General features: G+C 51.9%; 9 protein-coding genes across 9 annotated transcripts; 3 read left to right on the top strand and 6 right to left on the bottom strand.

Annotated features, from left to right (window-relative positions):
* Positions 1 to 113: 113 nt before the first annotated feature.
* On the bottom strand, positions 114 to 1,214 carry PV08_02943 (uncharacterized protein; the record flags this gene model as incomplete). The annotated part of the gene is made up of 1 exon (XM_016377300.1): positions 114 to 1,214. The coding sequence occupies one exon, from the start codon at positions 1,212 to 1,214 to the stop codon at positions 114 to 116; it is 1,101 nt and encodes a 366-aa protein (XP_016238870.1).
* Positions 1,215 to 1,555: 341 nt separating this feature from the next.
* Positions 1,556 to 2,667, top strand: PV08_02942 (uncharacterized protein; the record flags this gene model as incomplete). Its single annotated transcript, XM_016377299.1, has 2 exons — positions 1,556 to 1,572; positions 1,644 to 2,667. The coding sequence occupies 2 exons, from the start codon at positions 1,556 to 1,558 to the stop codon at positions 2,665 to 2,667; spliced, it is 1,041 nt and encodes a 346-aa protein (XP_016238869.1).
* A 92-nt stretch (positions 2,668 to 2,759) lies between these two features.
* PV08_02941 (uncharacterized protein) lies at positions 2,760 to 3,753 on the bottom strand (the record flags this gene model as incomplete). Its single annotated transcript, XM_016377298.1, has 3 exons — positions 2,760 to 3,318; positions 3,371 to 3,628; positions 3,695 to 3,753. 3 exons carry the CDS (start codon positions 3,751 to 3,753, stop codon positions 2,760 to 2,762), a joined length of 876 nt encoding a protein of 291 aa, XP_016238868.1.
* Positions 3,754 to 4,843: 1,090 nt separating this feature from the next.
* On the top strand, positions 4,844 to 5,291 carry PV08_02940 (uncharacterized protein; the record flags this gene model as incomplete). Its single annotated transcript, XM_016377297.1, has 2 exons — positions 4,844 to 5,043; positions 5,123 to 5,291. The coding sequence occupies 2 exons, from the start codon at positions 4,844 to 4,846 to the stop codon at positions 5,289 to 5,291; spliced, it is 369 nt and encodes a 122-aa protein (XP_016238867.1).
* Positions 5,292 to 6,032: 741 nt separating this feature from the next.
* PV08_02939 (uncharacterized protein) lies at positions 6,033 to 6,842 on the bottom strand (the record flags this gene model as incomplete). Its single annotated transcript, XM_016377296.1, has 1 exon — positions 6,033 to 6,842. One exon carries the CDS (start codon positions 6,840 to 6,842, stop codon positions 6,033 to 6,035), a length of 810 nt encoding a protein of 269 aa, XP_016238866.1.
* Positions 6,843 to 8,177: 1,335 nt separating this feature from the next.
* PV08_02938 (uncharacterized protein) lies at positions 8,178 to 9,975 on the bottom strand (the record flags this gene model as incomplete). Its single annotated transcript, XM_016377295.1, has 2 exons — positions 8,178 to 8,231; positions 8,278 to 9,975. The coding sequence occupies 2 exons, from the start codon at positions 9,973 to 9,975 to the stop codon at positions 8,178 to 8,180; spliced, it is 1,752 nt and encodes a 583-aa protein (XP_016238865.1).
* Positions 9,976 to 11,122: 1,147 nt separating this feature from the next.
* PV08_02937 (uncharacterized protein) lies at positions 11,123 to 11,617 on the bottom strand (the record flags this gene model as incomplete). Its single annotated transcript, XM_016377294.1, has 1 exon — positions 11,123 to 11,617. The coding sequence occupies one exon, from the start codon at positions 11,615 to 11,617 to the stop codon at positions 11,123 to 11,125; it is 495 nt and encodes a 164-aa protein (XP_016238864.1).
* A 324-nt stretch (positions 11,618 to 11,941) lies between these two features.
* On the bottom strand, positions 11,942 to 14,810 carry PV08_02936 (uncharacterized protein; the record flags this gene model as incomplete). Its single annotated transcript, XM_016377293.1, has 2 exons — positions 11,942 to 14,705; positions 14,752 to 14,810. The coding sequence occupies 2 exons, from the start codon at positions 14,808 to 14,810 to the stop codon at positions 11,942 to 11,944; spliced, it is 2,823 nt and encodes a 940-aa protein (XP_016238863.1).
* Positions 14,811 to 15,245: 435 nt separating this feature from the next.
* PV08_02935 (uncharacterized protein) lies at positions 15,246 to 16,691 on the top strand (the record flags this gene model as incomplete). Its single annotated transcript, XM_016377292.1, has 1 exon — positions 15,246 to 16,691. The coding sequence occupies one exon, from the start codon at positions 15,246 to 15,248 to the stop codon at positions 16,689 to 16,691; it is 1,446 nt and encodes a 481-aa protein (XP_016238862.1).
* Between the last annotated feature and the right edge of the window lie 204 nt (positions 16,692 to 16,895).

Here is a 16,895-nt window from a genome sequence, read left to right as displayed (position 1 = left end):
GATCAGCAGGGCAATACATAAATAGGCGGCATGTAGGAGGTAGGTACCTAGGTATCCCTTACCATTCCCCCCCCCCCCCCTTCCTTTGAAGCAATTGCTTCAGGTCAAGTCAATCAGCCCTTCTTGCCACCACCACCACCACCACCATCGAAACTGAGACTGTATCCCCCCCCTTCGCCCTGAGTGACTTTGAAATTGTCCGTGCTCAGACCAAACGGCTTGAGGATACCGTTGCCGAGGTCTTTCAGTTTACCCATCATGTCGGCGACCTCCTTCTCCTTGGCTCGACTGACTTTGGGAGGGAGCGTAACAAGAGCCTGGTGCACCGTCCTCTGGTCCGGTGGAGGTAGCGTGCTCAAGTACCGCGGCGACTGGAGCGTCTTGTAGTCTTCCAAAGCCGCCGAGAGGTTGGTCCACGTCTCCGGTTCCATGCTTACCCGTGCCCGACCGCGGCGGAGAAGCAATTTCGTCCGGATGCGGTGGATGTCGGCTTTGCGCTCGTCGCTGAGCGAGAGGGCTGCGAGGGCCGAAGATTCGTCGGCGTCGGAAGGTATCTCGACCACGGCCGCATCCTCGTCCCGTGGATCAAGGCCAGGCGAGGAGGACTCGGCCTCGGAGTCTGAGCCCGATGACTCGGTGTCTGAATTCAGTCTGCCTGATCGTTTTGTTCCGTTGTTCGATTTCGAAGTCCCCCGTCGCCCGTCGGTGTCGGTGTCCTTTGACTCCTTCTTGTTCTCGTTCTTCGTTTCGGGTCGGGTTGATTTGGACTTTGACTTGGGTTTACTAGACTTGGTGGGCAGTTCTCGTTCCAGGCCGTCGAGACCCTTGTCGCAACTCTCGACGGCCTCTTTCCACTGCTCCAGCTTCAGATGGCATGCAGCGATGTTGGACTGAAGCACCGCCATTTCGTAGTCCAGGTAGCTGGGTAACTCGGCCAGCGCGCGGTCGTAGGTGCTGATTGCGGAGGAGTAGTCTTGTTTCGAGAACTGTGTGTTTGCTTGGGACTTGAGCTCGTGGGACGACGCGAGCATGCGCGACTCTTCATCTGCAGGGAACCGGGCGGAGTGGAACGAGGCGATCGAGGACGCCGACGACGAGGACCGTCGGGACTGTGTCCATGACGGAGGATGGGGGTCTGTGGCTACGGGGTCTGCTCCTCGAGGTGGCTTGACAGGATCTGGTCGTGTTTTGGGTCCCGTCGACTTGAAGGACATGTTGAGAATAGCGAGACGGTGGGAGGGGACAAATCGTACGAGTATGTGTGAGTAGGTACGTACCTTGCGCAGCAGGACGTTTGGAAATTATAACGCTGGCGATCTCCGAGGATGCAGCTGGGTACGAGATAAACGAGAAATCTTGTTTTTAGTCAGAAAGGAGCGAATCTACAACTTGCGAGGGACGATTGACAAGGTGGTAATTTACATAATTTCTCCCTTTCTTCGCACCACCCAAAGTTGAGGTTCCAGTAGTGCGGACTCACTTGAATTCTACTGCGCGTTTCACAACTCTTCCACGACCTCGAATTGTCATCCTCCCAAGCCATCTTGCCGCAGTCATGGCTCCCTCTAACGAGTTCGTCCTGGCAGCCCCTCTCACCTTGAATAGCCGAACAAGGTGTCAAAGGCTAACATTGTACCATCTAGGCTCCCCCCTGTCCGAGCATGTATCTTTGACATGGACGGGCTCCTGATCGACTCCGAGGACGCCTACACGCTCGTGACCAACACGATCCTCCGCGAAAACGGCCGACCCGATATTCCCTGGCACATCAAGGCGCAACTGCAAGGCCGCCCTGGCCCGGCCGCGGGGAAGATCTTTCACGAATGGGCGCAGCTACCAATCACGCGCGACGAGTTCATGAAGAGACAGGTAGAACTACAGGCCGAGGCGTTCAAGAACTGCAAACCGCTCCCGGGCGTGGAGAACCTGTTGCGGCGGTTGCAGAATGCGCACACGACGTCGCATGGCGCCGCGAGCCCCGCGGCTGGAGGTAACAAGATCCAGCTGGCGCTGGCGACGAGTTCACACTCGAGAAACTACGAGATCAAGACGAAGAAGCTGAGGGACCTTTTCGACGTGTTCCCGGAGCGACACAAGATTTTGGGCGACGATCACCGCATACCCAAGGGCCGCGGCAAGCCTCTGCCGGACATCTACTTGCTCGCGCTCCAGGCCATCAACGAGACGATCATGACGGAAGGGCAGGGCGAGAGACCTATCGAGCCGCGCGAGTGTCTCGTGTTTGAAGACAGCGTGCCGGGCGCAGAGGCAGGGAGACGGGCGGGGATGCGCGTGGTCTGGTGTCCACATCCAGGTCTGCGCGAGGTGTACTCTGGTAGGGAAGAGGAGGTGCTTGCGGGACGAACAGGCGAGCACAAGGAAGACGATCTGGATCACACCCAGGGCATACCGCTGGCAGGGAGCCCTGGACATGTTGGAGAGATTGGCGACGGGTGGGCAGAGATGTTGGAGTCTTTGGAGGACTTCGACTTTCTCAAATACGGCATCAGCTTATCCGATTCTCGATATACCTCTGAAAACGGTCAGCCTGCCCTGGATGGGACGACGGATAAAGAGCTGGAAGAAATGACTGCCCTTGCGGACGGAAAGAGACACGCAAAGGAAGAACCGTCTCCGGTAAAGACACCAGTTCCTCATTTGACGTGAAGAGAGAAGCTGCTCTGTCTGGTACATAATCCAACCGTCCATAGGCGCGCACGCAATGTTGACCAAAAAGAACCAATGGTTGCGTATTTTCTTCAATCGTCAGATCTGAGCAGCGGGGTCTGTTCCGTGGCGACTGTGTCTCGACTGGCGGCCGCTATTCTCGATTGCAACTCCCTTTTCTCGCGGCTTCGATACATCATCTCGAAGTAACTGCCCATGACGAGCAGAGTCCCCTGCAGACACCCTGTAACCATGTAGACACCCCATGCGCTCCAGCCTTCACTACCCAATCTTGCTGCTAGACTGGCAGCCCACACGAAGCTGCCTGGGGTTTGTATGCACATCATTGGTATGCTGAGGCTGCCCACTCTCTTGAGTTTGAAGGTGGTATATATCTGCGGGAAGTATTGGATGGATGCAAGGACGGTGGAGAAAATGCCCAGAAAATTCGCCCAGCCTTGTGCATGTTCTGGTCTCGCGTAAACGAACCAGAAGCTCAGGATAGCGGTGACCACGGCATGGAGGACTGAGAGGGCTGTCACGGTGAGCGCGGTGCGGTAAGAGGGAGCGAGATCGTCTTTCGGAGGATCGTCTTGGTCGTCGGTGAGGGGGTTACTGGTGCGAGGGAAGAAGATGAGGAAGAGCAGGAGGCTATAAAAGTTAGTACGATTGTTGCAAGAAAACATACCTAGGGTAGACTTACATGACAGTGAAACAACTCCATTGAACGCCGACCTGCGCAATGCCCAGCAGCCCAGCTACGCAGGGAAAAGAGTCAACCTCTCGACAGCATTCGACGTCCACCCGGGATTTCGGCAGAACTAGGATGTTTGCAAATGCGCAGGTACCACTTGTGGTGCCGAGGAGCACAAAGTAGGGAGATAGGCCGTAACTGCTACGGAGGCGGATGATACGAAGGTGTTGAGGGAGGTAGGAGACGAGGATGCCTATTAGGATGAGCCTGTGGTTGCAGGGTTAGCAGAGTGCGAGTGCGTGCACGGGTACCAAGAAGGGCATGTGTGCGTACAGGCTGAGACCAAAGTTGGCATAGCTGACGTTCGAGAGCTCTTCGCAACGAGGATCCATTGTTCGAGAAGATGGCCAACAAGGGCCGTCAAGAGTTGCAGAGAGAGCGGTGGAATCAAGACCCGTCGACACTATTCGGCAGACGTCATGACTGGCGGGCGGGCGGCTTGCTGGAGTGCAAAGAATGCGATGGGACGATGATGCGATGCAAGGCTCTGGTGTGGTGATGTTGATGTTGATGTTCCAGGACGAGTTTAGGCTGCGAGTGATGAAGCGAGCATTGTATTGTAATTATGGAGTGCCGACTGTGCCGAATGAGCTTAGCGAGTCGCAGCCTCGTAGCCTCGTGGCGTATCGCCGGTGATGTCACCGGCCTAACCTATTAGAGAACTCCGCAGCGCAAGGCTGAGAGACACTATTTTCTCCTTTTCTCCTTTTCTCTAACTTGGTGCCGGCAGTGGATGTGATGTTAAGCTCCGGCAACGAACCTACACATTACTTTGCGTGCACCTTTCGAGGTAGATCGGCGACCTCCCTGACAGACTCGATGTGTGCTCAATCCATGGTACACGCGAGTCCACCATCGTACAATGGCCAGTTGTCCGGAGCGGCAACATTTGGAGGGCACCGGTGCTGTTGCTTCTCATGTGTACCTCACTTCGGTCCTTGCAGCCATGAAGATATCCGTTCACGGTTCAAAGCTACCTGATGTGGCTATACGCGCCAGCCTCTTGTATGTGCTGCTTGCGGCATGTTGGTTGTCGCAGCCGGAATGAGACAAAGAGAAGCAGTTTGTTAACCACTTCACCGACCGGTCTCTATGTGCTGCAGCTTGTTCCTGCTTCCGGCGGCGACGAGGGAACCGTGAAATTGAACAGTCACATGTAATCGCCATCGGTTTCAATTCACTGATAGATGCATGTGCGCGTCACGCAGAGTCAGAGTCGCGATTCTTAGTATAAAACCTTCTCTCGCGACCAAGTCTTGCATATCCACAACCTGCGCGATACCATCTACCCGCAAAGTGTTCCCACATCAGTACCTGAACATTGTGAGTATCACTGAATCTCGCCGGAAAAGCACCGCTGTAATCTCACGCGTATCAGCAGATATCAACAACCAACGCTACACGACAAGGAAAGGATTCAATATGAAACTCACGGCATTCTCCGGTGTTGTGGTTGCCGCACTCTTCTCTCTCGCCTTTGCCGGTGAGCCTGGTGAACACGATGCCAACGACTCGTGCTACAACACCTGTGAAGCGAACAAGGGAGTCAAGGACGGTTTGCATATTTCTTCTCCAGCTTGTCCTGGTTTGACGGGAGACCTCTGCAAGAAAAGCTGCTGGTGGTAAGTCAGACGTGTTACAACGACTCTTGCTTTTGGCTGTTGGTGCGCATACATGTAGCTAAATCACATGTCTGCTTAGCGATACGAGCAAGAGTCATCCTGAAGGTGTCATGGGCTGCAACAACAAGAAACTGCCTTCCTGCAGCGCCGACGCGATCCTCAAGACTTGCAAGGCCGGTCTTCCCAACGCGTGGCATTGCTGGTGTCAGGGAACCTGGAATGATTGGGGAAAGGACTGCGACTGGTGAAAGAATGGATTCTGCACTCGGTATCATGGCAACGAGATGGTCAACTCCGGTCCTGAGGCACTCATCGTCATGACTAATGTGGACACATTTCTTTCGATTCCACAAGAGTCGGAGCGGCCCGACGCTGGAGTCTAGAAGCAGTGGAGACTCTGGAATGATGGAACATTGATGAGAGTAAGATAGATCCATCACATAACGTGATACAAACGAAACCAAACTAGATTCAAGGAATACATGACCCAAGTTCCAGAGTTTGACTTAGCAACCATATCCCAATATTCTGCCATATAGTTGATATCTCACACTTCACTTTGCGCTCATTTCCGGTTCGGAGATTTAGCATGGCTATCACTGCATTTCAAGTAGAACCCATCTTCGTCATAGGAGTGGCGGTCTGTGTTTGTTGTTCATATGAACGTACAGCTCATCTCGTGTGCGACACTCCTTTCCACAGACCACACAAGAATCCCTCGAGTGGAGTAGAGGAACCGTCTGTAAAGAGTCATGAGATGTCCCTTGGTGCCGCTTCCTATAATGGTCCTGCAGAAACGATTTTAGCCGGAACTTCTTTTGGCAAATATCGCAAGAGTGCCATGCTGGCTCGGTCTCCTCCCCTCGTACGTGTCGTTGAAGACTGCCGCTAGCAGTTCCAGATGTATCCCATAAACCTGTACAGTGACGTTCTTTGGTGGCTTGCAGGATTCTTCGGGTTATACCACAGGTGGCCACAAGTCTATCTTATTAACACGTTAGCTTAAATTTCCTGTAGCGTCCAAAGGTCTTACCCCAGAGTCCGTAGGTCATGGGTGTTTGTGGGGTGGCTGTGCTTTTGCACAACAAACGCAGTGGGCTCGTCAGAAAGGCGTAAAGTCTCTGCAGAAGCTGTGGTTGTGGTTGCACTCTTGCGTCTTCCGGGTGTGTACGGCTGGATATGACCTCTTCATCCAGCTTACCCCAGTCCCGTGTCCTCCAGTTACAAAATGCTTCTGGTATCCCATGAGGATAAGCTTCGCAGGCCTTCGTCTCGCGGCATTCCCAAAAGATTTGGTCCTGTCCGAAATGAACTGTACGAGGGCTGAGCACTTGTTCTTGAACGACCCACACTCGTCTGTGCAGAGGCATGTCAAGAAGGCTATTGGACCAGAAATCACTATAACCAAGGATATGCGTCTTCTCAACGTCGCCGAAACCTGGTTCGGAGACCGAAGAGGGTTCCAGCATCTCTATCGGCCTGTCTGCGAAGCAGCCTTTTTGTGAATCATCACCAGGGGCAGCAATATTGCAGTACGAGTTGGCGTATATATCTCCCATCTTGCTAGATTCAGACGACCAATCCGCGTCCGAATCTTGAATAATACAGAGAGAATCAATCCAGATATAGTCGATATCCATCCAGCGAGCGATTTCCACCGCATCCTGAAAGCGTTTTGGCAGTTTGGACAACGGCATGCCTGACTTAAATGTCTCCACATCGTTTTTCCTGAGGGTGAGCGGCATAATTTTGCCCCAGCGGTGGCTCAACGCGACGTATTCAGGGAGTTCCGGAAGCATCTCGGAGTATTGCAAGCTGAATATCTCCCCGCGGGTAGCAGATATATTCAAGAGACGAGTTGGGTAACTATCCAGTGATTTCTTACGGCTTTCCGTTGTGGCGCAACGTCGAGCGCAACGCTCATGATTTTGACAACAGTTCTGGAGCCATTCCCGAACCAATTCCCTGCATGGAGTACTACGGGTATTCGGGGTAAGAGGTAGCGAGTTCATGTAAGGCCATATCGCTATCACTCGATTAGAATCATTCATCAAGACCCTTAGGATGAGACAAACCCTCGCGTGGCAGGATCCTGAATGTACCCGTGCACTCAAACACATAATGCTGCGGTATCGGTGGCCGTCCGTGCAAGATCTCGACCGTAAATTCCAGGTCATACTCGCGTCCGTATTTCTGAGTCAGGTTCCGACTTTGCTGAAGCTCGTAGGAAGTACGGAATGAAACAGCGTGTCTGCGCAATGTATTACTGCAATCTCTGAATATTGTTGTACACATATAACAATGGGCCTCAACAGCGGCCAGAAAGCTGCCATCGCTAGTATGGTGTTGACCTCTCCATTTGCCTGTCCAAGTACCCGACCACTTTATATACTCGAAGAGACTAGGCTCGATCGACTCTTCATGGCAAGGTTCGTCGCATTCGAACCTAGTCCATATACTCTGGCAAGAAGTGCAAAGCATAGCTCATTGTTGAGGCTGAATTTTGGCAACAGCCTTACAAAGTCTAAGGGTAATTTCGAGATTTGGAGGAGCACTGATACATGTTTGCTCTGTGTAACCTTGGGTTTGTTTCAGGAAGTCTGTGAGCGGTCAGCAAGCAGGCGATCGCCTGAGCTCAAGCACTGCCAACAAGCGCCAGCGGTCGGTCAGGTCCGGTTCATAGGATCACACATAAGACCGATGCACAAGAGTGACGTGTACTTGCCAAACCTCCTAGCGTTAGCTTTGTTGGCAAGGCAAAGGTTCATTTTGTCCCTGATTGTTTCAGCCACTCGCTTGTAGAAGAAAGTGGCTTGGCGGCAAAGCGGCCACGCATGGCCGGCGTTAAATGGCTTCCTAGGTTTGGCAGAAAACAGCGACTTTGCCAACACTCCCGAAAGTCCACCACCCCGCGATTCGAGGCATAAGCTCCAATGACTCATTGACTCCAGATCTTGGTTTCTTAAGATGGAATATTGAGATACGTCTGGAACCAAGTCTAGCTAAGTGCCGAGAAGCCCGATTTCAAGCCCGTGCCTGTGAGTATCTTAACAATCTCGAATAACCATCGAATAACAATAACCCAATCGCCTACTGAATACATAACTAGGTACCAAAAAATACTACCATGAGAGCTAATAATCCTTCTGCGCATACTTGGACTTCATTCTCAGCCTTTCACCGTACTTCTCCGAACATTAGCAACATCCATACAAGAATGCCTGGAGGACTCACCTTGAACAGCAGAAACGGTATTGGAATAAAGGCAATGGCGATGAACGCCAGCGTCGAACTGGCCCAGCCAACTCCCAACTTTTGGTACATCGCTGTCGCAAAAAGTGGAAAGCCAGCACCGAACGAAGATCTGAAGAAGTCATTACCCGCCAGTACACTCGCTGCATACGCCGGATATGCATCTGCCAGGTAGTTGAGAACTGAGTTGAACAGCAGGAAGGCACCGACGCTGAAGAATCCAGAGCCGATGATAGGCATTATCCAGTGTATGTCGGGACGTGCTGACCAGCCGAACCAAAAGAGGCAAATCGGTATCGCGAAACCGCCGACGAAAGCAGGCGGCAGTCGCCATTCAGGTTGCAACTCGCCCTTGTCGTTGAACTTTGGCTCGATGTATTTCCGCTGGTACCAGATGAATGGGCCAAGTACAATAAAGACCCCAACAAGGATGCCCAGAAATGCCGTGCCTTCAAGACCCAGACTGAAACCATAGATGCCTGAGAACACGATGGGAAAGCTTTCAAACCAGATATAAAGCAAGCCGTAAATGAGGGCAATGTACAGGTTGAGCAAGAAAACCATCGGCTCTGTGAACGACAGGGTGAAAGGGCGTACGAGGATCATCATTGCAATCTCCTTCCCTGTCATCTGCTCCCCGAGGAGTTGTGGTTCACAGATTAGTTTATCATTGCCAGTGAGTCTCCTCAGGCGCATCGTCCGGCGATAGAGAATGTTGGCAGAAGACGTTTCCGGCAACAAGAAGAACAAGAGTACCAAGGTGAAGCCAGAAAGCCACATGAGCTCCCAGATTGTCCATGTCCAACCCTTGCTTTCCGCTGCGAAGCCACCGACCAGAGGTCCCATGGTCGGGCCACAGACAGCGCCAATGCCCCAGACAGCCATTCCGTACGTGCGCTTGGACGGTGTGTACATGTCTCCGATACTGGCACCGCCTGTTGCCAGCGATGGTGACCCAACAAAACCGGTGATGAATCGGAAAGCAAGGAGCATACCGAAATTCGTGGCAAGCGCGGTAGGTACCTGGAGGACGACAAACAGTGCAAGGGTCCCAATGTAGATGGGCCCACGGCCTATCTGAGGGACTTCGCTCATGGGCGACCAAAGCATTGGTCCTACCGCATATCCCAGCACGAAGAGTGTCAGTCCTAGAGTGGCAGCGACGCGAGAAACGCCAAAGACACGAGAAACATCCTGGATGCCGGCCGTATATATCGCCGAGCCGATGTAGACAGAGAAGGTGAGCAAACAGATCTCGAAAGTCACCCAGGTCTTCTTGAGCGTACTCCAGTTCTGCGGGTTGTCTGGGTCGTCAGGGCCGTACCAGTCGACAATGTGTGCGTCGCGGCCCTTTTCAGGGTCGACGGCCGTCTTGCTGAGAGTGTTCACGACAACATTCTCATCGTCGACAGTGGTCGAAGAGGAGCTGTGAGACGGTGAGTTACCCCCAAGTGTAGGTCGGGCCCTATTAGTAGATGAGGGTTGGGTTTCGAGTTCTTGTTTCTCCTGCGATGTAGGAGGTTCTGTGCTGCTGTGCATGGCCAAGTTGGAAGACTTTTCGGGATTGAGATACCTTTGCCATATCGACGGATCTCGTTCCTCGGGATACTGGAGGATTCTCCTGCCGGTGATCACACGCAAGAGCTGGCCTGCGACGGTGTCTCTGAATAGCTCAGCCATACGGGTTCCAATTTCACAAAAGGCTGGGCGTAGCAACTAAGACAAAGGCTGCAACAAGTGAGATTGATATCTACTTAATACGATACATCTCGAGCTACCGGATGTTTATGGAACCGAATCACCAATCGACAGGGGTACCATCACGTCATTACCAAATGATATAGGTCGTCATGACCAGCCTGGTAGAATTCTTGTCAGCGCCTCCATGGGAGATTTCGAGGCCTGCCTGTCCCAGAAAGCCACGATCGGGAGAGTAGTGGAGTGCGCAGCCTTATCGAAAGTCTGAGAGTCGCGTATGAAAAAAAGTCAATGAGTAAACCGAACAGTCGCAGCCGAGTCGCAGATCCTTTGGCTGTGAGCGGTAAGACTCAACATCTATGACGCGCTCGTGGATACAATCAGACTTCAATATTGGGCCCGAGCCAGTATCATTGCACGTGACTCGGTGCCTCGCTGTTTTTGGTACCGAGTTTCGTTTTTGACCGGGAAGATTTGGCTTACTTCCCGCCTCTCGTGAATACAAGGTAAGCCGGAAGGGCTGGATACGTGTTCGCCTTCTTTATTCTGCACGGTCGGGCGTGGTTTGATCACCAACATGCAGGGATGTGGTCGTTTGAGTCACACGATACCCCGGCCACAAACAGCCCCTGGTCGGAGGATTGGCAATGTTCGAGACGAACCACAAACTTGGCCTCGTTCACAAGCCTTATTGGAGTAATTCCAAGGCTCATCTATATCAGCTCACAACCATGTCGTGGCTCTCCGTTGACTCCTAGTAGGCAGCGGCGAACACAGTGTCAGCTGGCATTCTCGGCCGACTGCTTCTAGGCCGAAAATGTGCAGGAAAACAAGCGACGTGAATGCTGAATTGGTCAGCAAGCGTATAGTCCATGCGACAGCGTTCCAGAGTCAAAGTATCTCAAATGGTTGATGCCGTGAATCAAGCCTTGGGATGTTATCGCGCGGAACCTTTAGAGGCGCCTTTTTGTTCGAAACTTGCGGCAAAGCTTAAACGTGCTCTAGACTCCGAATTATTGAGTGTCAGAATGGCCGTCGAGGACGGTTGTTTCATCATGTTCGCGGCTCTGGCTTCACGTACAACCTCCATGGGTCCTAAGCTGCGATCTGATGATAAGGCGTGTCGATATCATAAATGTACACCGTCGTCTTCGTCACGCTCGTCCTCCGCCAGCCGCTCGAGCATTCGTTGGCTCAGCTCGTCATCAGTCAGCCGTCTCGGAGCGCCTGCGCTCGAGTTCGCTGTCAGTTGTCCGCCGTTCGTCGACGTCGTGCCCGAGCTCCCGTTTGTGTTGGGTTCTTTGTTTAGCTCGTGCCACCGGCCTCCCCTTCTTTCCACTTCCTGCTTCAGGAGTCGGATCCGGTCCCTCTGTCGGTCGATCACGACGACGTTCTCTTGGATCGCCTCTGAGCACTCCTTGTCCCCTTCCTGTCTGGTGGCGTCCGGCAGCGACTCGTCGGAGTTGATGCTGTCAATGTATTTCTGCAGGTGCTCATTGGAGCGCACGAGATGTGAAATGGAGTTTTCTATCTCGGCGGCTTTGGAGTAGAGGTTCTCAAAGGGTAGGTCCTGGATGGCGACGGCAAACTGTTCGTCGGTGATCGGTTGCGCCGCGGCGGACATGCTTGTAATTTGTTCGGGAATGGCGGTTCGCGAATGGAGATGCGTTTCGAGGTCTTTCGATGCCAAAAAGATTTTGTACGAATTAGAATGAGAATGGGCGATGACACAAGTCGATGTACTGCGTTTGTGTAGATCGCGAGGAAAAGGTTTCGAAACAAGAGTACACTTGAGACACATCGATTTGCGGGGGAAGGCTGTGCCGCAGCCTTGTGGCAATATCAGACATGATACTCGTACCACCTCAACGCGTCCAGATGGTCATCCCACAAATATATCCTAATTATGGGTTTCATAGCGTCTCCGGCCTGTCTTAAGGTATCTTGTCTATGCCCGCCATCCTTGAACAAACTCGTGTAGTCGGTCAATCACTACTCCAAACACCGCATTGACACTGTCGGCCAACACCTGATCCAATAGTCTTACAGCCTCTTCTTCGCTGACATCCAGGTGGAATCTCTCCCTTACTTTCCCGACAGCACCACCAATTCCGCCTGTCTGTTCCTCCACGAGCCGGATGTCCTGAACGGAGCTCTGCACCATAAGGCTGAACAGGTTCAGAACAAGGGAACTTGATTTCCTCAAGGTCGTATAGGCTGTGAAGCAATACTGCTTAAATTGAGCATATTGCGGAGACGCCGTTCCGCCAAGACCCTCTACCATTTCCTTGCATAGCTTGATCAGCGGAGCAAATGGCTTTGGATCACGTCCCAGAATGAATCCAAAATCGATGTGAAAGAAGTGGCCGGACGGTTGGAGTAAGAGGTTATCAAGATGTCGGTCTCCAACCCCGAGGATGTAGGTGATCACACAATAGCCAGCACAGGATCGGATGTATGTGTCCATCGCTTCTTTTCGCACGCCGAGAGGTCCAGTGGCGTCGGGATTGTTCGCTCTTAAGTATGCGAGCACCGAACCTTTGTATTTTGCCGAAACGGCCGAAATTGCTGTCGATGGGATGAATTGTACGGCTCCTGCAGTTGGCGAGGTCGCGAGAATGCGATACGGCGTAAGCTTGAGATCCAAGTTCTCCTTGAGGAGCAAATTGTTCATCAACTCGATGATTTGAATCACAAGCTGATCTTGTCTGAGGTCATCGCCAGTTTTGAACATCATCGGGTACTTTGCCTGACTTTGGGAACGTGCTTGACTCGAAAAGTTGCCAGCTTCAACTGAACCAGCGATCTTGAAATTGAGTAGCAGTGGAGACAACGACGATTTGAACACATTGGCTTCGTCAGGGAAAACACCACTGACTTCGATTTCCGGGTCCAGTGGCAGGGGAATGGGCGGATCAATCTTGATGAGCTCATTCTTCGGGTCAGCAAGATACTTCTTAAGCATCTCGATTTTTTGTATGCGATTGTTCCGAGTGAATCTGATTTCTTTACTGATTCTCGACAAGATGGCGATCATCTCAGCCTGTCTCAGTAAAGTTTTTCTTTGCTCTGGTGCTCGCTTTTCCAGCTCGACCATGAAGTGATACTCGACTCTTGCAAACAGCTTCCTGTTTGCAGCATTTGTATCTGGACCTTGATCATCACATTCAACCATCAAATACCAATGCAGGTAGTTCCCTAATTTGAAGTTATTGGCGGCACGGTCAATAAGAAACTTTGCTAGTGATGAGGACGGCAAGGTCTCGGCCTGCGAATCGTACTGCTCGAACTTTAGGGCTTGAACAAGTTGTAACAAATACAACAGTAATTCTGCATCTCCTGCTTGTCGTAAGCGGTCGACTGCATATGCGCGCACGACCGCGCTATCGTAAGTTGGGCCAAGAAGCTCCAGGGCAGAGTCAACATCAATTTTCGCCCACTTTGGAATCAGTTCGGCCATTTGTCTGGCCTCGCTGGGACTATTCCAGTCTGTGGCCTTGACTACCTTCGTCAAAGCCCGTTTGTCACGGCTCAGGTGCCGACGGAAGGTCCAAATGACATCTTTTTCTTGTGGAGTGAGCTCCTGTGTTGGCCCATAGGACAAAATCTCGTTGATTTCATCCCGAAGTTTAGCATTTGGCTTTTGATCGACGTCGTACAATGCGTTTCTATCACTTCTGACCAGACGGCGATGTTTTGATTCGCAGGGATTCTCTCGCTGAAATTGTTCAGGATCAAAGATCTGAACAACCGGGTGGTCTTCATCATCGACCACTGAGTTTCCGGCTGCAATTCCTGGTCCATAGCGTACCTCCGGCGGAGGTTTGGTGCCGGTCATAGACGCCGACATATTTGTTTGAAACTCCTTCATCAACTTCGGGGGGTTGTATTCATGATCTTCAAAGACCACCGGGAAATCCCATCGGGGAAAATCAATATACAAGGTGAAGTGCTCGTCGTCATCTGTCCCGGATTCGGAATCGCTCAGGTCTGAATCATGTTGATCGGTATGACCTCCAGCCGCGAGTTTGGACGAGTCGTCTTTACGAGACCTTCGTTTTGCAGCTTTACGCATACTTGCCCGCTTTCTTGCAGCTTCGTCAACTTCACGGGCCTTCTTGCCAACATTTTGGAAGACAAGCTGGTCGAGCCAATCGTTTTGAGGGATTTCATTCATCTCGTGCTTTTTGAACAGCTGCTCAAGCCTTTCCAACTCTTCTTCTTCAGGGCTGGACTGTGGCCGCGCTTCGTTCCTTCTTCTCCGCTTTGGGCGTGGAATATGCGGAGTGGTCGAAGGGAGATGCCCATCAGCGATCTTTTTCCGATACATTCGACATTTTTGGCGACCCCTTCTGAGAGCGCCATCGTCATCAAATAGCGGGATGGTAGTCCCCGCAAATGGAACAGAGTGATCCACACTGCCATCTAGAGGACAAGCTGAGAGATCCCACACCGTGATCGCTACCTGTGAGGATGCAGGACAATCTCTAACTGGGACGGGGAGTTCAAGCCATTTGTTCCAGGTCCTGGTATTCTTAAAGAACGTATGAGGAGTTTGAACAGACACCCCAAGCGGCTTGGACTCAGCCCATAGTTGAACAGTGACGAAGAGCTCTGATAACGGATTCTGAACTGACCCAACATGACGAATCTCCGGATGTTTCAATAGTACCGTCTGAGGAATTGTAGACTGTTTTCCTTCCAAAGTGTTTCTGATGTCCAATCAGCCTTCGCATCTCCGTTGAGCAGCGAACTTACATTCTCAGACACACGGGAAAATCAATCTGCCGTGAGGTCGCAAACGTGTAGGTGTCCATGGCCTCACGGACGCAGCACCAGAGTCAAACACCGTAAGAACGCGGTATTGCAACACATTGAGACGGACGAAGCATTGGTCGATGGGCCAGTAAAACCGGGCGAGTAATGGAAGAATGAAGGATGTATAAAGCAATGTATGGAAAGGCACATCTGATGGCTGCCTAAACGGTCTTAGCCTGAATCCTTGAGTCGCAAACGCGCGCCAAACCCAATTAATCGCGTCACAGCCTCAGTAGGCGCGTTGGTCTCTGCTCCTGTGCACTCACTACGGATCGCCGCGGGCAGCTTGAACGAGCCTACTTTGATCGATCTTGAACCGAAGGAACCTGGGTGGCGCTTACGGTGTACTGTTCCCCTCTCTACTTGCCCAATGTATGCCGCATTGGGGTGTTGACGCGCAACCATACTGCCCCTCTTCTAGCGATGCATTCGCCATGGCACGTTTGAATACCAGACAGCCATCCTCAGATTCCGCACGTGTCAGAAGAACAAGTCCCTTGGCTCGCGAGTCTACTCGCTCGTCCTCCATACATGATTCGGACTCCGACAAAGAAAACGAAAGCCGGTCACGCCAGCCTGGCAACAAGGCTAAACGAAGAAGTCAAACACACTTCATGTCGGACCGCGCAAACGCCAACTCAAACACAAACAAACGACGGCGAGTAAGTCGCGAAAGAGATGACGATCCGAGCACTGCACGCACCAACAAATTCTACGACCCCGATCAGAACCCGGAAGAGCGACGGTTCGTGCGTAAGGGACTGCGGAATCTGCTGGGGAAGTTGCATGACTCCAAGAGTGAATACCTGAGACCAGATTCAAAGGGCTTGGAAGAGACTCTAAGAGAGGCAAATGAATTGTACAAAAGTGTCAAGCAGACCTCAGAGGCCACAATCGATTCTCGCTTGCTTGTCGAGACAGCCGACTTGTCCTACCGGAAAATCAACAGCCTTACTCTAGGGGATGGTTCAGCGGGCATCGATGTGGACGACTTTATCACCAAATGCATCGGCTTCATGAAAGGGGGTGATGAGCCAGCTGATAACATCCCAGAAGAACATCCGAGCAGTGAGAACCAAAGACGCCGACGCCGGCACGCCGAAGCCGAAGAAGAGAACGAAGACGATGAGGGCGATACGATGAACTGGGAGTATTTGGGTAGGAATGCTTGTTTTTTGTATAATGCTCGTCCATGCCTGACCGGATTTCTTCTCGGGCCCTTGTCTGTTCAGAAGAAGGCTCGCCAACAAACTCAACGCAAGGCACGTGAGGCACGATCACAAGCGACTCAGGTCTCACGACCAATTGAGCTTAACGAGGAAGACCTCGAAAAACAGGAGTCAGCGAGTCTTACCACGGTGTGCACGGAGATTGCAAGACTGTTATATGACCACCTTGCGCGGGGAGACGAGGCGGTAAATCGAGACTGCGAAGAGCTCGGGGAAGACTTGACCAAGGACCAGATCCAAGAGATACTGTCTCGCCACCGCATGGCCGATAATGGTTGTGTGTCATTATTCGACTTCTGCGTCAACCCTAAATCGTTCGGACAGACGGTAGAAAACTTATTCTACGTCAGCTTCCTTGTCAAGGAGGGTAAAGTAGGCCTGGATTTTGACGGGAATGGTCTACCCACTCTTGGTATCGCCGCTCAACGTAGCGTTGCGGAGAGGCAAGAAACAAAGCGGAATCAAGCTGTATTCACGCTTGACTTCGATGTCTGGGAGGACATCATCAAAACATTTCGCATCGATAAAAGTATCATTCCTCACCGGAAGGAAGAGATATATGACGATGGTATCTTGTTGGATTCCACAGGCGTGGAAGACAACGAGAGTCGGGAACTCGAGGCCGAGGAAGTGTCAGATGCTTATGCATAGCGACGATTGTGATGAATGTGAGGGTCTAATGGATCTCCAAGGACCAATGTGTATCCATCGTGTACAAGGGTGTTCAAGGGGATGCAAATGTGTATGGTCTTTACTTACACTGAGGGAGCGATTGATACCTAAGAGCTCTATTTTCAGATTTTAATGAGTACCTAGGCTAGAACTGTGCAGGAGTGGTGGAAGCGTTTGAAGTTT

The sequence above is a fragment of the Exophiala spinifera genome, assembly GCF_000836115.1.
Source record: "Exophiala spinifera strain CBS 89968 unplaced genomic scaffold supercont1.2, whole genome shotgun sequence".
NCBI classification, from domain to species: Eukaryota; Fungi; Ascomycota; class Eurotiomycetes; order Chaetothyriales; family Herpotrichiellaceae; genus Exophiala; species Exophiala spinifera.
This window is presented reverse-complemented; position numbering and strand designations above follow the sequence as displayed.